Source organism: Homalodisca vitripennis, chromosome 1 (assembly GCF_021130785.1).
Source record: "Homalodisca vitripennis isolate AUS2020 chromosome 1, UT_GWSS_2.1, whole genome shotgun sequence".
Taxonomy (NCBI): Eukaryota; Metazoa; Arthropoda; class Insecta; order Hemiptera; family Cicadellidae; genus Homalodisca; species Homalodisca vitripennis.
The window spans coordinates 3994294-4022191 of NC_060207.1; the positions used below are offsets into that span (position 1 = coordinate 3994294).

The window sequence follows — 27898 nt, forward strand, 5'->3', positions numbered from 1 at the left end:
ATGTATGTAAAAATCGTACACAATAAGAGTTACAATAAATCACCGTAACAAGAAGAATCTCGTACATTACAATTTTATTTTAAATACACAAATTTTACAATAACATTACAAAACAACAAAACCAACTATGGTCTAGACTTTGATATTAATGGAACCTTACAATATTTATAACTTGCCCAGCGTGATATCAATAAGTCGCTTTTGTGAAATGGAGGAAAGAATTCTCCCCATGGGTTACTAGGAGCCGAATCCATATGTTGAAGCTACTTAAACAAATCTCGTCACTTGTGAGAAATATCTTACGTATTTTCCTCACATTCATCGCCATTTTCAAAGTCTCAAAATATTAGTTACTTCTTGTTGTTTATTGTTTATATTAAAATTACTCTAACTAATAAGTTGAAATCATATAAGTTAAATAAATTGTAATATCGAATTATAATTCCAATAAAAACAATCGAACCATTATTGATAACGCCAATCAAATAACCAGTGTAGGCCGCTTATTAAAGTCTACCCCTAAATAGTTCCTATCCATTTCAAATGCATATAATGTTGGTAAAATTTTACATATCAAATATAAATAAAACTTACTAAAATACAAACTTGACACTCCTAACACTAAGCTTACATAGATTACGAAACTTGGGTTATTTTGAAACAAAACACTAATTATTTGTTTTATTACGTAACTCCTGTGAATGAGAAATACTTATCAAAAACATGTTTAAATGATAACCACTTGACTAAATAATAACTTCAAATAATATTACGTACTTGCAACAAGTAGCGTGAACAAACTAACCAATACGTAAACAAAAGCAAAGAAATTACAAAAATTAAAATGGAATATGAAATTCTTCTTCTCTTCAACTTGTATCAAAGAGTTAAAAGTACCATACTTTATACTAATCGGTACATTGATTTTATCTGCTATCAAATGCTATCATTGCTTTTGTCGAAAATCATTATAGTTACTTTATAAAGTGGCTGCAGCGACGGTCACCAGTGTTGTTGACAATGATAGACCGTTGCTGCAGTGATCGTCACCAGTACCTCAGTTAATACAGGTCAGTTCAAGTTTGTTTCAAACAATGTTGATTTTAGAACATGTATAATTTCATCAAAGAACAAAAGCCTATTATTTTTCCAGGTTTCTTTTTTAATTTTATATTTTATTAAATATATGAAGGACATCTGTATGACCATCTAAGCGAATTTCATTAGATATTAGAATTTATATTGATCCTTATACTATTCTAATAAATAAAATAGGTTTTATTATCAACAAGTGACTAAAGCACAAACGTCCAAACTATTACAGAGGTAATATTTACAATTAGGTTAATTCCAAAACCTACTCGTATCTCATAACCATTCATTGTCCTCATTTGTTCTTGGAAAGTATGAATATGTGCAAACCTGATACAGTACAGGTATGTCCTTGTTTTCCGATCTCTATTCACTATATTATCCCTGTTTCCTTGATTCGGTTTAGGGATTTTATTAATATTTGTATGCTTAGTCGGTAGTGTATCTCTCATCAGTACAAAACGGACTCCCTGCCTCTATATCTTTCATAGTCCTCAAAAGAGTTGATCTTTGTGTCTGGTGCCTTGCTTTGCGATTGTATTTGCAAAGGTCACGGTTGCAAATGTGCTTGCTTGTTTCCCAACACTGTAAACAGTCCCTCTATTTATACTCCTTCAGCTATTCTGTAAATATGCTTGGCTACAAAAAGTCAATGAAAACTCATGTCAAGTAACATGTGCATACATTAAATTTTTGTTTATTCAACTTAATTTTATAGTTTTTTTATAGCTTCTCTTTTAATTTTATATGTCACATGGGGTAATTTGATGTTTGAATTTTTAACCCTTTGTACACTGTAGCAAAATATTCTGCTGGTCAAATCTAAATGTTCTAAGTGCAGTGTATTTCAGTATATCAGAACAATGCATCATAATGCTATATTAGTTCTACAGAATTCCGTCAGAATGCATGAAAGTGCTTCAATGGTGTTTTAGTGTGATACAATGTGCAGCAGCGTGACTCATCATAACATCTGGTGACAACTCAAACTTTTGTTTGTTTATTTTGTCAGTCTGGGCACGCTCTAAGTGGAATACTCACTCGTAAGCTTAGTTTGTTTGTAAACTGATACTAGACATTGATTGACTGTTGTGTGATGTTATCTGCCTTGAATAATGTGTCTATTCATAGTTTGATATAGCTTTTAAAGTTATATTTGATTGGTTTTTTTTTTTTTTTTTTTTTTTGTTATTTTACTATGCAACCGTAGCAAAATATTATCTTATTATCCTGTATAAGTATTTTATAATTGTTTAACTAGTATAATGTTACTATAATTCCTACTATATTAATAATAGCAACTAATAAAGGTTAAATATGATTGATTCATGCAAAAATCTTATTTAAAATGTATCATACTTCAAGGCAATTTTAGTGTGCCTATCTTGAATTTGTATTTTAAACTTTTAAACAATATAAAATTACTTCTATGCCAACCTGTAGCAATAGTATAGTTATGTAATTATAATGATACAGTAAAAATCTGAATTTTGGTTTTTTTCAGTTACTATATAGTACCCCTGCAGTGAATAGATATTAACATTTTAAAAATAACATGTTTTAATTAATTAGGAAAACAATTAAACTAAAATAAAAAAACTTGTATAATCTGAAATTGTTTATTGAGCGTTACATAGATATTAAGTTATTTCTTTAATCACTAAGCATATAAAAGCTGATCTGATCACACAGGTCAGCTCTGCAATTTTAACTTGGCAAGAGCGGATGGCCCAACCAAAATCCCACCATTGAATGCAGTAAATTTAAATAAAAAAGAACCTTCTTCACCTTTAAACAGACTTAGCCAACAGGAAACTGGCGTGAAGCTATACACTGTGGAAGAAGTAAAACACAGCCTTATAATAACTTCAACTACATCCTGACAAACGCATTGAATGATACCTGTCCTTGATTATAATATAAGAAAATGAAATCTAAGACCAAAATAAAAGGTCCTTCGTGCGATTCATCTAAAACCAGATTTGTGGGAAGCTAGGGTACAGGGTACAATATAAACTGAGACAGAAGAAGATAAAAGGAATGCAAGTCAACTGAAAAGGACTATGATTTATAACCTGATGGAACACTAAGACGACAAGCCACAGCCATAGATCAATTCTGAAAGCCAACGACAAAGCAAAAAGCAGTGTGGAAAAGATAATACAACACAGAAAGAAAAATAAAGTAGAAATGAGAGCCACATCACTACAGTACTCGTGAGCATCAGTAGGGCAAACGCACATCTCTAGACCCATAAACACATGATGGCGAGATCATTTTAATTATACTTTTTTATAAGTGTTGCAGATGAGACGTGTACAAAGAACGTAAACAGCCTTGCAACCACAACAACTGTCTGTAGAGACAGAGACCTGAACTGATCCTCACTAGTTCTTGCCGCCACAAATTGTGATAGAGCGCGTTTATAAGACTATTAGCTCTAGAAACCTAAAACCTCATCTGGGTATTGACGGACTATATCGATCATAAATTAATTAAGTGACCTGCAAGGTGAAGAACTAGTTTAGAACCCATCATGGTTGAGTTTATAAATAAATCATATCCTCAGGGACCTTTCCCAAGTCGCCTTAAAACTGTCAAAAAGTATAATCCTAGAGTTTGTAACAAGGGATCTACTTACTCATAGCACTCAAACTACAGGGCCGCGATTTCTCTAATAGCGACGCTTTTCTAAACTGATAGAAAAAACTGACGTCTTGCTGACTAGCTCTTTACACCACCTATCTAATAGAAATGGACTTCTCCCAAGCCCAACATACAAACATGGATTTCTCCTGGCAGATCATGTAAACTCATCGTATCATCTTCATGTCTAGAAGTCATGTCTTTAAGTGATACAACTTAACAGAATATATCAACTTACCTGTTGTCGTGTAGAGAACAACTTGAAGTTTGGTACACACCACGCCATTTTCCTGGGACTATATGCAAGGCTTTCGACTCCCTTAATCTGACCTCTTATGAGAAATTGTGCCATGCTAGGAATATCGAGGCTCAAGGCTCATGACTGTGTCAAAAGCTACCTCGAGGAAGAAATAAATAGTGAGATGAGCTATGTCTTCGCCATGCGCAAAAACCATTCAATCAGGTCAAGTCTCAGCCAGAGTAATCATCCGAGGAGTTCCACAAGGGGGGGTCCGTACTGGGCAGCAGTTCTCTTTATCCCTTTTACACCAGTGACTTGCACGAATGATATGCTGTAATAGCTAGTAGCAATGCATTATGTATGCAGACGGACACTGTCCTACTCTTAGTGATGAAAACCCTAATCAGCTGGGATCAGTAGCATGGTACACATAGCTTTTAACATGGCAGTCCAATCAATGTCATCAAAAATGACCTTGTTATTAATGAGAAAAAAGACTCAAACAGTTAATCCTGTGAAGGGGGGGGGGGCACAAAGACAAGACACATGTCGACTACCCGAATCAGAAGATAACAACAGTGACAAAATATTTAGCGTATACTAATTGACCGTACTCTCTGTCCTGGACACCCTCATTATAGACCACCTCTGTAACAAGCTGAGTTACAGGCCTCTTTGTAGTGAGAAGAATAAAGTTGGATAAAGCCAATGCAGACCTGCAGAACTGCATACCACTCACTATTTGAGAGTCATCTTGCGCTATGGAGCTTCAGTTGGGCTTGTGATGTTGTGCTGCTGTGCTGCTGCTAATGCTGCTTGTTGCTTGCTGCTGTGGTTGTTCTGTGTACTTGTGCTGTTGCTTGCTGTGCATTTGATGTGCTGCTGCTTTGTGCGTGTGTTGTTGGGTGTGCTGCGTGTGTTGTTGTGCTCTGCTATGTGTTGCAATTTGCCTGTTTGTGCTGTGTTGGTTGTTGCTGTGCTGTGTGCTATTTGTGCGATGTGCTGTGCTGTGGTGCTGTGTGTGCTTGCTACTGCTTGTGTGCTTCGCATGCTGTTCTTGCCTTTTGTGGTGTGCGTTGCTTTGCTTTTGCTAATTGCTTTCTTGGTGGTGCTTTGTGCTTGCTTGCGTTGTTGTTGTGTGCTGCTGCTATTGCTTTGCTTGCTTGTGCTAGGCTTGTCTACAATATCAAAGCACAATCTGGATCGACTATTGATCATACAAAAAACGTGCCATAAGACTACCTGGCCGAGCTTCAGCCCAGCAGAAAAGCTGTTAGAGAATCGTCAAAACCCTAAAACATTCTCACAGTTAGTAAAACTTGTGTGTGTTTATGGAAACAATTAATTACACCATCATCTAAAGTCATCTAGACAGCCTTTGAAAACAGCTAGGCCAGATGCATCACTACAATACCCGGACATAGAGCAAACTACTGTCTCCTATCCACCGCCGCTCCACTTGACAGAAAGAAAGACCAGCTATCGCTGGAGCGAAACATGTGGATACGCCTCTACCTTGCGCAGCTGAAGGACATGTGGGAGGGGACGCAACGTTTCCATGATAAGAGGCTCAAAAATGGCTAGTGGCCAACCGATTCTACACGATATCAGAATTATGAACGGGGATAACAGCAAAACAGATTTATCACCATTACAATCAACCTAATGTATAAGTGCATATCACAATTTGTTACTACCTCGTAAAACTATGTATTTATGACGCTAACCACTGTTTTGAATGAACGTGTAAAATAAAGAAGTATTGTCATATTGTCTATTGTCTAGTTAAGTTAGGCGTGATGGGGTGGGAGGGGGGAAGGGTTTAACTTTAATGTAAACCATTTACCCTCATGTAAGTAAATGTTTGCTGTAAATGCCATAATATCTTATTTTATTTCTATTATATATAAAAATGCAAATAATAAATAAAACGCCCTAATATCTCACTAATGATTTATTCGATTACATTTTTTTCTTTCGCCAATTAGTTTCTCTTTTAATCTTAGAAAAGTAAAGGAAGCTTCTAGTTTAAAGTTGTCTAAAATAACAGTTCAGATATAGATATTTTAGATATAGTAGACATTAGAAAGTTTTTATATGGAAAAGCTTTTGTAAGTGTAACTGAGTAACGCACTTTTAATAACGGCATTTTATTGATTTAAGAGGGTATACTCAGCCAGATATTTTTCAGACTAATGTATTGAGTGAAGCATGCACCTGTCTAGGAATAATTAGTGGGAGAAGAATTTAGTAGTCTATACAATACAATACAATACAAATTCACTTTATTCATAATTTGTACATAACATGTAACAAACATAAAATGGCGTCAGTTTATAATACCATACATTACAATAACCATGGTATCATAAGATAATACAAGGTGCATAATGCCTACTCAATCTACAAAATTTTTTATTCTAGGCCCATGAAAAATCGGTCATTATAACAGTTATCATTATGTACAAGATTACTTTGTGTATTTTACATTTCAGTCCTTAACACATTCACTGCTGAAAAATAATATAAAACTCATGCACTATGCTAGAATATTTTGTTACAAATTATCATACCTTGTTTGTCATTAGAATCCAGAAACAGCATGGAAATAATTCTCCGGCAACAAAATGGCGGCGCCGGTGACGTTAAGTTTTTGCCTCCTATCGGAGGCGTCCGCACATCGCACTATTCTTCATGTGCCTCCGATCGGAGGCGTTCCGCACATGGTACATAAATCCATAGGCCTCCTATAGGATGCTTACCCCCAATGACACGTGAAACACGATATATATTCACTATTGTTTAAGTAATCTTAGAATAAAATGTCACTAACCTAAATACAAAATTACTATTTACATATCTACATGTTCATGAACTGGTTTAGTTCTTCACGGAGTATGCCACTTATCGAAGCAAGCCAAGGCACATAATCCTGGCTCTCCAGGACACTGAGCACAGATATATACAGTCATTGTTTTTTTTCTTGTCCTTTGCACACTGCCTGCACCTCTTTCTCAAGAACCTAGTTCCTTGTGTGTCCTCTTCTTTCAGTTTTTGATAGCACATGTCTGACAGTAAGAGCTTGTCGGGGGCGAAGTGGTGGTGTAGCAACATTTGTTGTCAGCAATCTTTCAATGACTGCAATTCTGAAGGAATACAAATTTGTTTTTTTTCTGGGATTTGCTACAAGATACAATTTGAAACTGTTTATCATGACCATTTGTAGAAAATGAATAAACATTTTCTTGTACCATCGTAGGCTTTTGTGCTCACAAGGGTAATAGCTCATTAGCTGGTCATGTCTATCAACACCTTTCATGTGAGCATTGTAATACACAATGGGCAATGGCTTTTGTCGTGGTTCACCATACCTATTATTAGACATTGCCCAATCATTTTCGAATCTGGTAGAAAATATACAATACGTTGCGTTTATCACGCCATTTTCCTACCATTACGCCGTCTGCGTAACGCTCTATTTTTTTCTCCTTTTTTCAGTTTAGCTCCTACTACTTCTGCAGGGAGATGACTTCTATTTGTCAATAAAAATTCCTGTGCAGTAGGTATTATGAAAAAGAAGCTCAGAAGCCAGTGGAAAACTGTTATAATAGTTGTCCATATATATAAAATGTGGCCAACCCCTAATTTTCCCTCCATAAGGTGCATCACAACTTTTTCCGGCATGCCCTTTTGCCACTAAGCTCTCCCCCTTTCCCAGAATAGACCGTAAATGCTAAACAAAGGCCATCAGGCTCACATAAAGAGTACACTTTGATGCCGTACTTATGACGCTTTCCAGAAATATACTGTCTGAAAAGTAGACGGCCTCTCCATAGCACAGTACCTTCGTCTAGGGAAAGTTCACAGCCAGGGTAATAAACTTGTTTCATTTTATTATTGAAATAATCTATTAGAACCCGGATTTTTGATAGTCTGTCATCAGTTTGTTATTTATTGTCTGAGAAATGGAGACATCTAAAAATTAATAAAAATCTATCTCTGGACATTTGTTCTCTTACGTATTGGAAATTGAACATTTTATCAGTTTTCCAATAGTCATTTATCCTATTGAGTCGGACAGTTTCCCATGTGAAAAACCAAACCTATAAATATTTTTAACTCAGCCACAGTGAGGTCTGACCACTTGTTTATTCTGGAATTAGGTTGTAAACTGTCTGAAAAAAATACTTCCCAAGCATACGCATTTGTTTTGTCAACTATTGTTTGTAAAAAAATCATCATCTAATAAATAATCCCACCAACCAAAAGGTGTATTATCTTCAGGAAATGGAACTAGTATTTTATTTTCCTTTGTAAAAGGTATATCTTTCAAACCTGCAGTTCGGGGTTGCCACTGTGGATCGTATACTACATCACCGGGATCAATGTCATTGATGGTGTCGTCCTCCTGGTCAGACGCGGCATATTGTTGGGCTTCGTCGAGGTCACTGTCATGGCGGATCGGGGTATCCAAGTTATCCGAAGCTTCTGACTCACTAGAATAGTCAATATCGTCACCACTGTCTAATAGCATTCGGTCTATTTCACTACTTCGTTATACTCGTTCCATGATCACAAATAACAGAAACTAATACACTAAATATATACACTGTGCATCATCAGTTATCTCAACCAGCCTAAACAAAGAACAATACGCATGTCAACTACAAGCTAACAACGAAACAACTGGCTCACACAACCTCTGAGGGAACAATGACTATTGAAACATGCTATTGCCGAATGCCTCCGATCGGAGGCGGACGCACCCGACGAGAGGCCTCCAGGCCTCCGATCGGAGGCACCCGCAGTGAATGTGTTAAGGCTACTAACTAAAGACAAAAAAACTCATCAAATGAATAAAGTGGTCAACTAATCAAATACTGCTGTAGCTTATTTTTTAAATTTTTGAAAATTGTCAATTGCTAAAATATCTTTAGGTAAATTATTGTAAAATCTAATGCCTGCAACTATTGGTTTTTTCCTTGTGAACTGCAAATTAATCTGTGGAGCTGCCAATTGATTACGGTGTCTAGTTAAATAGTTATGGAAGGTGCCTAATCTAGGTAAGCTGTAATTAGCTTTCCTTACTTCTAATATCGTGTCCATAATGTAAAGCCCATAAATAGTTAAAATACCTAAATCCGAAAATATTTTGTTTCACTGACTCCTGTCTCTGTAAATTTAACATAACCCTCATAGCCTTTTTTTGTAACAGCAAAATACTTTGCAAATTAGCATTACTGGTTGCTCCGTACAAAGCAACACCAAAACAAATATGCGAGTGAATATGTGAGTAATAAACCATTTTTAAAGTTTCCAGATTACAATATTTTGAAATTGATTTTAATGCGTAAAGACCAGAAGATATTTTTCCTTTGAATTACCTGTATGTGACCATCCCAAGTTAAGCATTCATCCAATGTCAAACCTAGAAATTTAATTTTATCTACTCTTTCTATTTGTGTGTTCTGAACCTCAATTTTTGGCTGTGGACTGAGTTTTTTTTGTGTGTACAAAATGAAATATATTTAGTTTTTATCTGCATTAAGTGACAAATTTTTTTCACAAAAATAATTATATATTGATGTCATATTTTGGTTTGCTATATTTTCTATTTCGTTTAGAGATTTATGAGATATAACTAGGTTTTACAGTCATCTGCATACAAACACATCTTACTATTTAAATTTAATACAGTATTCGGTAAACCTTTAATATAGCACAGAAATAATAAGGGGCCAAGTATAGAGCCTTGAGGGACTCCATATTTAATTATTTTCATTTTTGATTTAACAGAGGTTAGTTGCCCATTCTGAATATGAGGAAGTTCAACGTATTGTTTTCTCTCTTTAAGATAGGAAATAAACCAGTTTCAACGGCACACCCACAATTCCTAAATGTTCTAATGTTCTAATAAGAGTAATATGGCAGACTCTGTCAAATGCTTTGCTGAGGTCCATAAATATACCGAAAGCACGATTACCCGAGTCCACAGAATCCAGAACTGACTCCACAAACTCAATTCCAGCAGTGATGACAGATCTACCCGACCTAAACCCATGCTGCTCCTCCTCAAATAACCCATTAGTTTCTAAGAATTCCACGAACCTAATATGCATTACACGCTCAAATATTTTGGAGAAGGTTGGCAGTATTGACAATGGACGATAATTAGTAGGATCAGTTGTACTACCTTTCTTAAAAAACTGTTTTTATTTTAGAAATTTTCAGTTTTTTTGGAAATATTCCACTCACAAAAGAAGAGTTAATAACATGCATCAATAGTTTAATCAATAGATATTTTGCATTTTTTTAATAATAGGCATAGGGACATCGTCATACCCCGCAGAGAATTTATTTTTAAAAGATGATATGACTTTATCAAGTTCGATTTCGCTTAAAGGCTTTATACGAAGCTGTTTGATGGGTGGATTTTGAGTATTTAAATTATTACTATTATGTTAACACAGATAGGGAAATTTTGAACTATACTGTCATCTACAACATTTATGAAGTGACTATTAAATATTTCACAAACTTTGTATGGATCGGAGCTCATTTGGCCATCTGCAATCAATCTAATGTCATTGTTTTCTTTCTATTTTAGGTTTTATTTCTTTATTTATTATTTTCCAAGTAGATTTGCAGACATTATCAGAATTCATGATTTTATTATTTATAAATTCCTTTTTTGCATCAATGGCATTTAAATATCTTTTTTTTTCTTTCATTAAGTAATTCTTTTGTAGCTCTATCTTTTGTTAACCTTTACAGTCTGACTTAATGCAATTAATTCTTCCTTTTCTTTTTTAAGTTCATAGTTTATCCAATTGTCCTTATTAATGTTATCAACCCTGGATTTTACTAATGGAAAACACAAATTAAAATAATACATAAATATGCCGTAAAAAGTGTCATATTTATGTTCTACTGGAGCATTGTACAGATCTAGCCATGTTTCTGAAGCTAATTTTTTTAAACAAATAAATCATTATTTTCTTTTGTAAATTTTCGTTTTAGTTGTGAAATTGGCTGGTTTTTCTTTTTTATTAGGATAAGCTATTTCTAACAGCTGAGCATCATGATCAGATAGCTCCGTGACCAGACCAGAAACCGAAAGTTGTGACATCATATTAGTAATAATATTATCTATACCACTTTCAGAACCAATGGTAACCCTTGTAGGAAAAATTGACAAGATATTGTATGTTGTGTTGAATTAAAGTATTCTTCAATCTATTATGGGCTGAATTCTCCTTTAAAACATCTATATTTATGTCCCCTGCCAGAATTATATTTTCATATTTAGTAAGTAACATACCTAGAGCAATGTCAAGCTTATTCAAGAACACATTATCATACATTATGCCAGGAGTTCTGTACAATCCAACTATAATTATTGACAAATTGCCTAGTTTACCATCTACTGCACAACACTCAAATTCTTTTTTCACTTATTAATTCTGTAATTTTTGGAATATTAACAGTTTTTAATTGTGTACTACTTTTGCTGTTAATAAGTATCATAACTCCTCCTCCTCCAAAAGTTTTGCGACAGAAAAATGACTTTATTGCGTAGTTGTTTACTGTTGCATTTATTACTTCAAAATCTTGCAATTTATGTTCCGAGAGAATAACAATATCTGGATTAATTTCTTCAAGTATTATTTCCAAAGCAAGTTTACGGGAGCTGAAATGTTGAATATTTTGGTGGAGGATTGATATTTTAGATTTATTTTGAACTTTAGTTTTTATTTTAGAGAGAGAGGAGGGAGTTATTCACATGGAGGTGAGTTTTTAAGTTTGAGGCAAGAGTTGGAATGAATTGGTCCAAAAAATCTGATTGCTGTTGCTGAGGACTGACATCCCGGATTGAGGTCTCCGTAGGGAAAGACGTAGAAGGTGGAGTCTCTGGGTGTAATGGTGTCGATATCAGAGGTAGGCCCTACATCAGATGCTGCACCAGGATTCCAGCTGGATGACAGGAGAGGACTCTCGTAGGCAATAATTATCAATGCCTTGTTGAAGAGTGTTTTGTTCATCTGTGGGAGCTGAGCTGCTTCTTTTAGATAACATACTTGCAATCTTCCTGGCAACTTCTGCTTTCCCTCGTCTATTTAGATGGAGCCCATGAGTCGTGAACAGATGTCTAGGCAACAGATGAAGAGGAAGTAGGTTTAATCCTGAATTTTTCATTGCATTCATTTCTAGTTCTGAGTTAATTGTAGATATCTTTACGTCCAGATGAGAAACATCATGCCTCATAGGAATAGTGCCTAATATTAAATTAGTGTGCTGGGTTTTATTCATGAGACTAATCATATCTTTAACGAGGCTGTTTACTTCTGTAATTTTCCACACTATTGGTCCCTGCCAGAACCAAATGTAGTCGCCACCTCCCAGGTATTCTCCTAACTCTTGCACATCTTCCGTTACTTTTCTTAAAAGCCAGCCCCTGCTTCACAAACGAACAAACATTGTAAGTTGTTCTTTGTTTCAATAAGATGTCCTAAGTCACGGCCATGGCTGTCCGATAGAATGATTACATTCGGTCTGTTGGATTTACAGTTATGTTTGGGCAAAGTCTCAGGTGAATGATTATTTACTTTGTTTTTGTTTTGCTTTTGGGAAAAATTTTTTCTGTCTAATAACAAGTTCATCCTTATCGCTGAGGGTCAATGGTTGCAAGCTGACTATAGCGGTTTTCTGAGAAAAAAGTCTGAACTAATAATATTAGGAGTTAAAGTCAAATGTGATGTTGTCCTGATTGGTGATTGCTTCACAATTGGTTAGGCCTTAAGGGTGGAAAACAATTGAAGCATTTTTTATTGAGATCTCTCTGCTTATTTATTTCTATTTCTGTGTTTTTTAGATCTTGTTGAAGAAGTTCAATGATACATTGAAGCTCTTTATTTTCTGCTTTAAATTTGCACAGCTCTTCTTTCAAAATTTTTGTGTGAAAATCTTCATTGTTTATCAGATATTGTACTTTACTATGGGTTTCATCAAATTGCGCTAAAAGATTGTTTTTTTTTCAATTAGGGATTGTTCAAGTGAGATACATTTATCAGTCAGGGCATCGATCTGGTACTTTAGGTCCCAAATAAGAAGGAGTATTCACTGCTGCATCAGTTTTACCATTTCCCGTATTAAGGTTTTTTGAAATAGTTTTTATTGGTGTGGATTTGCTGTTTTTTGTGTGATGCAGGTGTTATTTGATAGGAAGTTGAGTTTGTTTTATTTTTCGTGGTAGGAGTAATATATACTATTCCAGCTTTGTTTTGTTTTATTAAGTTTGGTTTCCCAAGCTTTATCAATGTCTATCAAGGCTTGCTTATAGTCTTTTTTGGTGTTTATCTGTCACTGCTTCAAGAGTAAACTTCATTTTGTATTCTTGGAAATGACAAAGATCACCCTTATTGAGGTGTGCAACTTCATTAGTGGCAAAAAATTTTACTTTATATTTAACAACAGTTTTGTATGATTCTGTATCAATTTCAATAACTTTTGCAGGCCAGTGAGGAAAACCTTTAACTTTGCCAAAAACCAAGTCATTCACAGCAAAAGAAATGTTAATAGGCATTTTACTTTCTTTTTTTTTACAACTAAGTTAATAAATCAAAGTCAATAATTATAACATTGTGAACTTACAAGTTCACTAATAACTTGTAGTAAGCAGTGTAGTTAGCTATAGCAAAAGCCTATATGGTTTGAAATGATAGCATCATTAATAATGGGTATAGTATAATAGGGTTGACCTTGAACTATGTTCAGATGTTCAAACAGCTCAGTCAAGTGTTAGACAACAAGAATCATCTGGATGCAACCAATGTCAAATGTAGTGTACCTTTTCCTGTCAAGCAACAGTCTTTATTACAGATAAAAATATTTTTTTTTAGTGTCCAACTTGTGTTTGTTGAATAGATTGTTTAATTTAAGCATTAAAACTAATTATGTTGATTTTAGAAATGATGCTTTATTAGTGTTTTCAATCAATATTCAGCTATGTCAAAAACATGTGCTTTTGCTAAACTTGAAGTAAGTACTTTTTAATATTTAAATTTAAAAGCTTATTTATAGATAAAAAATAATGTTCTTTGGATCAAATTGTAGATAATACTCATCACAACATTCCGAAATACACCCAAAGTATGGAAAGGTTATTAATAACATAAAAACATGTTTAGAAAAGATCACTACTTATTAGCCACTATCCACTGTCATTGTTAACACCTCATTCATTTTCTTATCAGTCTTATCTATTTTTCTTATTCAGTCTTATCTCCATAATGATATTGACAATCAAGAGCTTACATCACAATTGCACACAGAGTGTAATATTTTTAACAAAGAAAGTTCTTGATACTATTGATTTGTTGGTTGTGCTTTGTTGTGAGTTTAGCATTTTGTTGTTGAATAGGTTCAGTATTGAAGTCATATGCATCACTGGGAGGAACCAATGAGGATCTTGGACGTACACAAAACTTTCTCGAAGATGCATTCCAGTCTGGAGCTGCTATTTGCTTGGTCTGCATTGCAACAGTGAAGAGGAATGATCATGTATGTACACGCCTTTAATTTTTCTATGAAATGGGAATAAATCTTTTTGAGAACCGGGAAAATTTAAAAAACAAATTTTTTCCTTTCCAAGAACTTATAAAATCAAGACATAATTTGATGGCAGTTTCTTGAATCAAGAACTGATTAATCTCAAAACATCATTATTGTATGCGACGTGGATCGTGAAATTATGAGTGAATATAGACATATGTTAGTGAGCTTCATCTGAGGGTAGTCTCCACTAGTGTAGTGGAGTTTATCTTTTTTTTGTTAGTTCTATTCCTGTGCCATGGTAAACTCTCCCCCCCCCCTACATAAAAAAAACATGCAATAATGCATTGGACAATTAAAATCATTCCAGACCTCGGCACTAAATGAGCGGGGTACGCATTAAGCGGTAAAGTGGCAGAGCAGTAGTGACCGCAATACAAACTTTTATGTGTTTAAGTATTATTCAGTCACCAAAGTGGGGTCACCGGATGAAGTTGACCAACTCATATTCTTCTGTGAAAATAGTATTTTGAAAAGACGTGTTTTAGATAGATAGCACAGGCCTAAAATGTATAGTGTTCACCATATAAACCGGCTAAGAGTTTGGTTTGTTGAATAATATAATATGTTTGACGGTTTGATAGGAGGTGCAACCCGGTTTTTTGAGTACACCAGAATTTCAGTTGAATTTTTATCAGGCCTGATAAGATACCTTTTGGAGAAGAAAATAGAGTAGGGGAGCTTGGGATGCTAAATTTGCAGTTACTAAAGCGTCATGGGGACCTATTGGATCCCCTATATAAACTGGTTTTTGTTTGGATTGTGTGGTCCTATAACAAAAAAAGTTCATGTTGAGTTTGCCATTTTAGTGGGGTGTGAGCGTGTACAAATTTTCAAAAAGGTAAGAAAAAACATTCACATGGAAATATTGAGCCTGTCAGACATTCATATTGTATACGTTATATTATTCTGATAACAGAGAGATATTAATCTGACGAGTAATGAGTGGAACGTTGTTGTAAAAGAAGTAGGAAAAGAAAGTTATTTGACCGTGTCAGATATTCAGAGGGAATGTTAAGTGAAATAAAAAAAGTGTCCTATTCAGATGTCTGACAATTTGGGCGCGACCAAAAGTCATGACAGATTTTTTAAGATGTAATAAAAATGTGACCTTGAAATACTCGAGCGCGTCAGACTTTTATACAGACTGTTCAACTCCGAGCCACTATACTTTTAGGAGATTCTAACCAGGGCTACCATCAAGGATGAGAATCTGTAAAAGCGTGCATTATGCATGAATTTCGGATTCCGAGTAGCATACATGGGTATGCGTGAATTTTTATATTGTCCCTGGAATTTTTATTAGGGACAGATCGTTTCCAATACTCAATACCGTGGCTCTTTTCACTCGATTCTGATACCAACAGAAGTGCTTAAATACACTTCAAAAATCACGATTTTACAGTAATACAATCACTGATATGGGATAGCTGAATCTCTAAAACAAAAATAAGTCTTTTCGCAGACGACAACTGATTGGCAGTACGCAACTTACCGATTTCATGTTTGTACTTTCTGTATGAACCTTTTAAGGTTAATAAATAATACTCTGACTATAATTAGTATTTTTATATTTATTTTGGAGCATCGTCAAGAGTCTGCTCCATCTATTCGTGTACAAAAACAATCGGCAGTGCACAAATTACCGATTGATGAAACATGTTTATGTAGTTCTTGGTGTATAAGAATTATTTTAAAACATATAGTAACAAAATACCTTGATTTATAAGTAATATTTAAATTGATATTCATATTTCTATGTCTATATTTGTCAACGCGATCGAGTCTGCTGGTTCTATAAGCGGACGTTAGCTGCTCAGCGGAAAACAGGGAATCGCTAAATTTTATTTTGTCTATACGTTGTACTTTGTGTTGTAAATAAATAGATTCTCTATAAATGTATATTATATCCATACATGTTTACGTACATTGAATATATTCCGAAAGCTTCTTTTATATTCTACAATTTGAGTTATTTAAAAGAAGATTTAAATTATCATTTAAATTGTAAATAATTCAATTAATAATTTTTTTTTATAGATTCATTCCCCGAATCTCTGCAAATAACTTTGAAATAGTGAAGGAAACAGGATTTTTCCGGACATTCGCCATCGTTCAGTGAAACAAGAAATCAGTAACACTACGTTTCGAGATCTGCAATCTGATCTCTTCTTCAGGTAAAGAACTAACCTAATACATAATTACAAACTAGGTTAAAATAAACAAATCTTACCAAAGCGTTGTGGCACGCCTAAATTTAATCGGATCTCAGAAGCAATGGATACCCTCAATTAGTAATAAATAAGTGCAAACGAACCAGAAGAATCATTCCTGAGTCAGGAAAATAGAATTGTGATAAATTTTCGTTTATGTCAATCCCTTATGTGCCGGGATTATCGGAGAAAATTAGAAGAGTAGGTAGAAAGTACAACATTAGAACCGCGTTTAAAACACACAACACTCTTAGACAAAGTCTCGTAAAAACAAAACCAAAAAATGGCACACAGCATTCCAAAAACTGTGTTTACAGTATAAAATGTAGTTCCAATAGGGAATACATAGGCGAGACAAAAAGACCACTAAACGTAAGGATAAAAGAGCACAAGAAAACACGAGAAAGGGTCTCACAGAAAAGTCAAAAATTGCACACCATTGTTGGTCGGAAGACCATCATATGAATTGGGATGAAGCCAACATAATACATCGGGAACCACATTTCTTCAAAAGGAAATTAATTGAGGCAACATACATTAGATTGGCAGACCAACCAATCAGTCAACCATCAGTCGAGATTAGGCCGCTTTGGTTGCCAATTCTAAAAAATTAAGTAAAGAGAAAACCAAAAGTATCAAACGGATCAGATATTTGTAATAAACCAATGCAGAGTCACAATATGGTTTTAAGAAGTTCATCTCGCATGAACCAATAATAACGAAAGGGCCCATTCCTGTACCCCTTCCCTTTTATTTCCGCCATCTTGTTTTAGCCAGCCGTGACGATTACCATTGGCTAGTCCCTCTGGTCAGTCGTAGGTGGTTAGTAGACAATTGAAGACGTATTGTGACCTGTATTCCGTAGTTCAGTTTTAATGATTAGCGTTTTGTATAGTTTTTTATTAAGTGCATGTTTATAGAGTTAGTGAAGTTGACAAACAACATGTAGGTTGTGATTCCTGACTTAGGCGTGCCACAACGCTTTGGTAAGATTTGTTTATTTTAACCTAGTTTGTAATTATGTATTAGGTTAGTTCTTTACCTGAAGAAGAGATCAGATTGCAGATCTCGAAATGTAGTGTTACTGATTTCTTGTTTCACTGAACGATGGCAAATGTCCGGAAAAATCCTGTTTCCTTCACAATCCTTCCATCGTCAAAAATAACCTTCAAACAAAGATTTTGAAATAGTGTGGTATTCTTAGGCTTAGGCTTGCCCCACTTCCCAAAAGGATAAATTAATTAAGTAAAGTTCAGATGAAAGTATTTCATGAAGTGTCAAATGGATTGACCTTATGTACTGGTGAAAATCATTGTCTTTTACCGACAGTTCGTCCACCGCAGACCCCTGACCCGCAATGCTGGACTGCAGTCTGCCCCACAGTAGTGCTTTGTTGATATTTATGTGTTATCTTTTTTTCCCGTATTGGATACTTGAATTTTCCAAACATCACAGAAAGGAAAGTTATTAGATTTAAATGATGTTATTGCATCAACACATCGAAAGACGCAGAGATAAAAACTAAGGAGCTTAAATTAAGTAATAGCGATAAATCGTCACCGAATTCCTCGCCTATCGCTAGCGACGAATATGCTAGAGCACCTCAGCTTTGTGGCATTCTTGCAAATAGAGTATGTTGGTGATGATAAACCGTCACAGTTTCACTCAGCGTAAGGGTTAATGACAGTATTACAGTTTTTGACGTGACAACGTCTTAAATTAGGTTGCGGCTTGGAGTCACTCATGAAAAAAGTGTAACGCCCGGTAACGTTACGATGCCCGTCCAGTGGTTCCGCCGCACGGGATCCGCACGGGATAAAGCAGATAACTGTGGGTCCGCCGCACGGGATAAAGCAGATAACTATGTTTATTCGTGAAAATGTGGAGTGCTTAGATTCGTCATTTACAACAACTACAACAATAAAGGTAAATAATTGTACACTGATATTTCATTATCGTAAACTATGATTGATTGATTAATTGTTAGATTGACACAAAAGTTGAGAAACTGAGTTTATAGGTTATGTCATACTATTGACAAATGTTGATAGTGTTAAGTAAATTATTAGTTTAAATCACTCTGCAATCAATCGTAATTCAGTCGATTGAGAAGAAACAGCGCGTATTGCTAGTCAAACATTTAAAATAACAAATTATAACCTCTAACCTGTCATAACAGTGCGACCAAACAAACGAACTAAACCGACCAATCACCACGCGCGGAGTTAGAATTTAACTGTGTTTAGCAAGAATTTCAAATTCCAATTTTAGTAAATGTTTTATTCAACTTTACCATTTACAATAACAAATTTTAATTAATTTCAAATTATGTACAATGTTTTAGTAAACAAAATATATTTCTATAGTTAAAATTTGTGCAATTCTTATTTTCATTCAATTCCTTGTTCCTATTGTGCAATTTAATAATATTCATATCAATAAATATTCTACCGAGAAAAAGACGTTGTCACATAAAATCTTCGCCCGTAAAACCGACTTTACAGGCAACCATAAATTTTTTTTTGTTTGGTTTGAAAATAGACATGAGAATCAGAATTTGTTTACCCGGAAAACCGGGAATTTGAAAATAGGTTTTTAACTATTTATTTTAATTCTATAGATGAGTGTTTTCATTTTAGAATCAGTGTGAAATGGTTTGAAAATTTAGGTCCTATCAACGACACCTGACTACTGGTTTCATTACTTCAACACTCATCTTCAGGTTAATAATAGTATGATTTCATCACTCTGTGGAGCATGTCTAGTATTTTAGAATCAAACACTTAAATTAAACACTATGGTACATTAAAAAATATGAAAATTTATATCTAAAGAATAATGCACTTTTTGAACAATATGTATTTAAAAAACGGTTTTCTTAAAAATAGTTATGTGTTGTTCAGGACCTCAAACAAGTTATCTTACTTAGTAAAAGAGCAGATAAGAAATAAGGTATAAAACAATAAAATTTGTTCACAAATCATTACGTAATTACCATCCAAGTTTTTTTATGCTGGATAAACCACTCAATGTTAAGGAATATTTGCAATAACAACAAAGCTTCATTTCTAAGTTTACATACATCAACCAAATAATCAACAAAAATTAAAGTTATAAAATCAGTTGAACTGTATTTTTGAAATAAAGGGAAGTCTTTCGCTGAAACATTTTAAAATCTGTAGATCTGTCTACAAGGAAATTTTCAACCTTCTTATTCAACAATTGTACAGGAAAACTCTGCAATAATAATAATAATAATATCTTTATTGTAAAATACAATAGAATTATTTTACAAAATCTAATAATTAACATATACAGAAGTAAAATCACCTGAAATTTATTTCCTATAGTCAACACTACTTTTTGCTACTATATTATACATAGTACTTTAAAAAATATTCCAGTTACTTCATCAAAACTGTAATAAGGAAAATAACTAATCAATTTCTAATGGAATTCAATTTATATTATATATATATATATATATATATATATTATATATATATATATATATTTACATTCATTAAATTTGTATAAATGGCAATTGCCATTTATACAAATTTAATGAATGTAAATAGAAGTAATTTGACAGGTATTTGGTCTTCCGATCATATGTTAGTTTGGTTATTTAAACACATATGTGAAAGAAACGGCCAAATACAAAATAATTGAATCGTAAAAAGTGAGGGCTCTGTGGTGTAATGGTAGCACATTCACCCGGCAAGTGAGAGATCCGGGTTCGAGTCCCGGCGGAGCAAGTACTTTTTGCGATTCAATGTTTATTGAAATAAATATTGAAATATATATATATATGTATATATTTCTTGTGTGCGTGTGTATGGAGCTGAACACCTCCTAAACGGGTGGACCAATTTTAATGAAACTTTTTGTGTGTCTTCAGGTGGATCCGAGAATGGTTTAGATTCACAATTCGGTCCAATTTAAATTGTTTATATAATTAATTTTTATTTATAAATAAATTGTTGTTGATCTTGGAATATTTTACATTGGATCCGCCAGACTGCGCTACGACACCTAATACAAAGTGAACTGTTACTTAACAGCTGTTAACACTTTCAGCTTAAGTTCAAGGAAGAGGCAGAAAAATTTGCTTACATTTAAATTGTAGAAAATATTACGTTATTATAAAGTGCTTGATCAGTAGTGTAATGCAGATTGCAAAGATGAAGTTTCACCAATTGTTCTATGTAAACATTATAATATTACAACATAGCCATAATGATTTTCTATTTTAATTCCAGATTTTCCTGACAGTTTGTGCTGCTATCAAATTTGTGTGTTGTTTTGTAACATCATGTAATTATTGTGTGAGTGCTAATTGTAATAATACATAAATAGAGATTGAAGATGTTTGAAGTGCATAAAAAACTATAGTTATTTATTGAAGTTATTGAACTCATTTTGCAAATTTATTGAAGTGAGTATATTGGTCGCATAACCTCAAATAACCTAAGTAGCATACAAATCAAAAGGTTGTTTTTCTATGTGTGAATAACTATTTTTAACAGTTTAGATAATCAAGGTTTAAACTGATTGGATTTAAAATAATTTGTTGTAATTTACATATTTAATCTGCAGTCAAAATTGGTCACATAAGTTCAAATTAAGTAGCATACAAATCGCATGTGTGAATAACTATTGTTAATAGTATAGGAATTGGTTTTAAATTAAATTCTGTTAGCCAGTTCCGATACTATACTGTAATTTTAAATAACTATAATGAAATTCGGTAGTTTAGATAGGTTAATCAGAAATATCAATAATTCGATTTTGATGGTGGGCGCTTTTTATACTTCAGGCTTTAAATAACTATAATCTAATTTGGATCATCATTTTAGTAGTTTAGATAGACTATTCAGAAATATCAATAATTCGATTGTGATGGTGGCCACTTATTATACTTCAGCCCTATAGGGAATACTTATTTAGTATTTTAGATCATTTAAATTCTGTTGGCCAGTTCCGATACTATACTGTAATTTTAAACAACTATAATGTAATTCGGTAGTTTAGATAGACTAATCAGAAATATCAATAATTTGATTGTGATGGTGGCCACTTATTATTCTTCAGCCTTTAAATAACTGTAATCTAATTTGGATCATCATTTTAGAAGTTTAGATAGGCTATTCAGAAATATCAATAATTTAATTGTGATGGAGGCCACTTAATATACTTAGGGAATAGGTACTTATTTAGTATTTTAGATAGTCTACGTTGTTATACATTTTTATCTTTATGATCGAAATTGGTTTTCGTTGATACATTTTCTTGATTGGAGCACAAGGCAAAGTCCTTAAAAATACTGGAAATATCTTAGACAAAAAACTAATTTTAACAGACCGAATTTGATTCTTTATAGCCTAATTAGTTTATGTAGATTCATCCATATAAATTAATTGTACTGAATAACTTATCAACACCTAGCAAAAACCACGAAAGATAGAGGTAGGAAATATGATACACACTTGTATATGCACTCGAGAGGGTCACGAAGGAATGACTATCAATTATATCAGGAGTGTTTAGAATATGATAGAAAAAGAATACGTGATTACAGTGTACTGTTTTTCAACAGGAAATTGTGTGCAAAGCCACAGGCAACTGCTAGTTATATTTATATTCAATTGTATATTATTATGAATGTACTTGACGCACGCATGCAATCTTATAATTCTTTACGCAGTAATGATTATTATTATCATTATTGTTTAAAACTGAATATGTTTATCATTTTTAACAATTTTATTAAACAAGCACAAAAAGATGTGAAAATATGAAATTGGTAATGTAATGGCAGAGTTCATTCTCTTGCCACAATCATATATATTTAAGATCTTCCCTCAAACCATTGCAACATAATTGCCTTAGTTTCCTGTGAAATTGTTTAAAGTATAAATTTTAATGTCTTTAGTTATATTTATATGTTGGTTTAAAACACTTAACATGCCCTACAGAGTGATGACATTTTAGTACAAGGCGTGTTTTTTAAGTAAGAACCGTTTTGAAATTTTGCTGCTGTTGGTGTCCTGCATCTGCACACTGTCTACCTACAACTGTTAACAAACCCCAAATGTGATTATGGCAAAAATCAATTGTTTTTACATTTGTTAATGCATATTTCAAATTCCCCTGTCAATTGAGAATCCTGTAAAGTATGTGTTATTTGTTTTCGTAGCGCTAAAGACATGAAAGCAGTTGAAATTCACCAATAAGAATTGCTAAGTGTATGGAAAAAACATTATGACTGGCATTCAAATAGGTAAGAGCTTAAAAAGATGGCCAAAAGAATGTTCATGATGAGAAACGGAGTGGACGGCACTCAATAACAATGTCTGTCCACATGCGGCAAAACAAACACAAGATCTCATCACAGCGTTTTGCTAGGAGCAATTTGATAATCCCCCAAACAGCCTCAATTTAGCGCCCAGTGACTATCATTTATTCTTTCATCAGAAGAAGCAGCTTGAAGGTTTGGGCCGTTACAACAGCAATAGTGTCAAAATGATCGTGTTGCAGTCGCTGATAAATCAGGTGGCAATCTTCTGCAGTAACAGTGTACAAAGCCACAAAAGTGGTCAATTCAATGTGGTTGGTCATTGAGTGCAGAGCTATTGTGACCTGTATTCTTAGTTCATTTTTAATAATTAGAACCCACAAGTGACTCAAAACCAGTAGTCAAATGAGAAACTGCATTGGACCACTTGGCAGTTAAATTAATCAGTGATCCAAAGTCTAAAAACATGAAAAAGAGCTACAATATTGTATTATAACTAAATTTTGAATTATCTTTGTGATATATTGTTGTATATTGATGGCACAAATCTTTTTGATGTACAAATAATATAATTTAATTGATAATGAAGTTGAAAACGGGACTAAATTGTAGTAGACATACAACCAAAATATCTATGATGTGGAATTTGGGGCTGTCCCAGCTATTACAACATGACTCTGGAAATAGCCAAAAGTTAATAAAAAAAAATAAAATGTTTTTGTAATGAACAAAGCTCTACTATATTGAGAACTCTCCACCTATCTGAATTAAATTACCTTCTTGTGAATATAGCTAGTATAAGCTTAATCAATATACAGTATGTTAGTAATGTGTATACAAGTGACACTATTCTTTATGTTGCATGTATAAAAAATTAATAGACTATTTACTACCCATGAAAATTCGCCAATCTTTTTTGTAATTAATTACCCCAGGTTAAATAAGAAATTGAATTACTTAATTATTTGTAATAACATAGATAATTTTAAATCCATCAAGTTTCTGGCCATCAATATTCAAGATAATTTAAGATGGATTACTCGTACTGATCATGTTGCTACTCAAGTGGCAAAGGGTTTGTTTTTGTCAAGAGTGTTAAAAAATAATGTATGTGTTGATGTTTTTTGAAGTGTGTACTATGCTCATATTTTTAGCTGTTTAAGTTATGGAATTTCTTTAAGGGGAAATTCTCCATCTGCCAAAAGACTCTTTATTTTACAAAAACAGGCTGACAGAATAATTGTAATATTCCTTCCATTGAACATATTGTAAATCACATTTTATCAAACTTGGAGTTCTTACACTGCCATCTATGTATATTTTATCTGTTTTTGTTGTTTGTGAAAAGTATTATAAGTAGTTTTCATGATCATACTGCTGTACATGATCATGACACTAGGAACAAACATAGGCTAATCAATGATAGCTGTACATACAGATGGACCCAGAAGAGCTTTCAGTATCTGGATATTAAATTTTATAATGTTTACCTTTGAACTTATTCAAGTAATGTATTGAAACAATATTATTAAAGAACTGTATCTACAGTGTAGAACAATTTTTAGACTTAAATGGCTATGCCTAAAAATAATGTAGCCTAATTTAAAATATTTTGACCATTGTCATACATTATTAAAATAATGTGACCAACAAATAAAGCTTTTGCTTGATTGATTGATTTATTGAATTAAATCAAGTTAGTGATATGAAAAATGCATCTGTGAGCATCTTCATAGAATCTGATTTCTAGTGGCTCTGTGGACAAATATCAGACTTAGTAGTATCAGACTCCATTATCTAAATAGCAGTGATAAAGATCAACTAGTTCTTTATTACTTGGAAATTCACTCTATTGCATAGATCTATTTTGGTTGATTTAACTGAAAAACTTAAATTACTTTGGTTTTATTTGAAATTACTGCCAATTGTTCAATAACAAAAAAGAATTAGTTATATATTTAAGGGGATTTTCAATGCCAATGACAGTTTTAATTAATTACACTATAGTTTTTGAAAAAAATCCCATTCTAATTAAAAGTTTTATTTATTTTTTTGCTATTGCGGATGCACATCACTACTACTCCGGCTGTTCTAAAGTCAATAGATGAGATGTGTCGCAATGAAGTTGTTAACAACGTGTAATATCACAAGATGTGTATCATAGTTTAACACATTGGTTGCGTCAGACGCACATCACTACTACATCGGCTGCACTAAAGTCAATACATGACAATCAGACAATAGACAATAGACAAATTCTTTATTTACAAATTCTTTGAGAATTGTAACTCGTCAAAATTTGTTACAGATCATATAAATACAATTGCGTAGTTTACAAACAATGAATTTACAGGTAAATGTCCAGTTTGGTTGTTAGTTTTGCTCTCTGTTCAGGTATTCTTCTAACGAGTAGAATGGATTTTGCAGCAGCCACAGCTTCACCTCCTTCTTGAATTTTGCCGCACCATGTCCCTTCAGGTCTTTCTGGCAGGTGGTTCCACAGTTTTTAAACCCATGTAAGAGGGCTTCTCCTCAAATAGAGAAAGTCGATGCCCAGGAAGATGAAAATCAGTCGCTCGTCTTGTGTTGTAATGATGTGTGTTACATCCTCTGGGAAAACCTCTCTCGTGCACACAGGTTACTGCCTCCAGCACGTACAAGGATACAACACCGTCAGAAATTGAGAGGTTGATAAAAGCTGGTCGACAACTCTCTCTTGGCTGTAAGTCAGCAAGTGTTCTCACTGCTTTTTTCTGTGTTGCCAGCACACGTTGGAGATTTCCTGCAGATGAATTACCCCAGACCAGGAGACCATAGCGAAGGTTCGATTCAAATAAAGCAAAGTAGGCTGTTTTTGCAGAGGGTACATCACTTATTTGATTTTATTCTTTTAACAACATACAGTCCAGTACCTAATTTCCTGCACAGGTTGTCCAATGTGCGTTGTCCATTTGAGATCTTCATCTATTGTCACTGACTCCCAAGTACTTTGCCTCTGATGCTGCTTGGACGTTAGGCAGGTGCACAGTTTGTTCCTTTTTTGGGGCCCAATATGAGTTGCTGGTTTTAGCTTCATTAACTACCAGGTTATTAATATGGCAGTACTGTACCGCCATGTTCATTGCAGTGAATGACTCTATCTCCAGGTTTTCTGGGGTTCTATCGGCTAAAAGTAGAACGGTATCATCTGCATACATCAGAGTTGTAGCAAATTCATCTAAGTACTTAGGTAAATCGTTCGTAAATAGAGTAAAGAAGTACAGGACCCAGAACTGATCCTTGGGGGACGCCCCTTAGAACTGGAAGTGGACTGGATCTGATGTGTGCAGTTTTATTGTTTTGAGTATGCCGGATTTCAACTACCTGTTCTCTATTGGTTAGGTAACTCCTGAACCACTCAGCTTCAGTGCCCCGTACTCCCATGGTATTTAGTTTGGTCAGCAGTTGTTCATGGTCAAGGGTGTCAAAGGCTTTGCTTAAATCTAAGAATATTGCTGTTGTTGTATTTTTTTAGCTTCTATTTGATCTATTACGTATTCAATAAAACTAATTAAAGCTGTCGATGTAGATTTTATTTTTGGTGAAACCGTGCTGTTGATCAGTAAGCAGATTATTGTATGTCATGTAGTTTAGGAGACGATTAAGCACAATCTTTTCAATAACTTTAGAGAATGTTGAAATTTGCGAGATTGGGGCGATAGTTTTTGATGCTTCAGACTGATCACCTTGTTTAAAAATGGGGATTACTTTAGATAGTTTTAGTTGATGTGGAAATCTACCAGATTGGAAGGACATGTTTATTAGAGTGGTTAAAGGGTAGGCTATTTCATGTTTACAAGCCTTCAATAACTTTGGTGAGATTTCGTCAATTCCTGCAGAGACTTTAGCTGGCAGTGAGTTGATCGTTTTGATGACTTCTTCAATTGTTGTGTCATATAGATAAAAAAGAGCGAGTGTCAAGCTGCTGAATAGGACTAGGAGTTCTGTTCTTTAGAGGTTGTTGTTTAAAATAGCAGAGTCAGCCATGGTCGTAAAAACAGTGTTGAAATGTTCCACAATTTGCTGAGGATCGTTGATAGTTTTATTGTCAATTTTAAGTTCTTTCAGTCCTACAGACGATTTCTTGGTTCTTCTTTCATTATTTATAATATTCCAAAGGGCTTTAGTTTTATTTTCTGAACGTGCTATTTCGGTGTCGACCGTTGACTGACGTCTGAGTTCTTTTATCTTCAAGTCATAATTCTTTTTCTTAGTAGCAACTTCCTGCTTGTGTTCTAATGAGCCCATAAGAAGATAACGATCATTGGCACCTAAGAATTCTTGCCTCAAAGTGTGCAGTTCAGGGTCCCATAGTTTTTCTTTGCCTTTGCATTGCTTTATATTTTTTATAAGGACATGTTTGGTTCAGTGCTGATGTAACGATGTTAGAGAAATTTTTATAAGCGATTTCAGTGTCATTACAGTTGATGACTCTTTCCCAGGTTTCATTAGACAATGCCAGTTTTAAATTGTGGATATTGTCATCATTAAAATTTCTCTTTTGTCCTTTAACATTACCAGTATCTTCTGTAAAAAACATTGAGCGTGCAAATTTGGGCTGTGTGGTCAGAAATCCCAGAATTTAAGATCTTAATTGACACGTCATCCCTTTTTTGATTAGTACATACACAGTCAATTGATGTTTGTGACTGTGGTGTTATTCTAGTTGGAGGAAGAGCGATTCTTGTCATGTTGTAGCTAAAAAGTGTCTCATCAAATAGCACTTGGTCATGTTCGAGTTTAAGGCAGTCGATGTTA

At 34.0% G+C, this 27898-nt stretch overlaps 1 protein-coding gene across 1 annotated transcript in view; it reads left to right on the forward strand.

The window, feature by feature from the left end:
- Positions 1-27898, forward strand: part of LOC124356590 (NF-X1-type zinc finger protein NFXL1-like) — an 88131-nt gene that overhangs the window by 14925 nt on the left and 45308 nt on the right. Inside the window, exon 3 of the mRNA XM_046807685.1 lies at positions 14400-14539. Within this exon, the coding sequence (XP_046663641.1) occupies positions 14400-14539 (140 nt within the window). The remainder of the gene's footprint in view (positions 1-14399; positions 14540-27898) is intronic.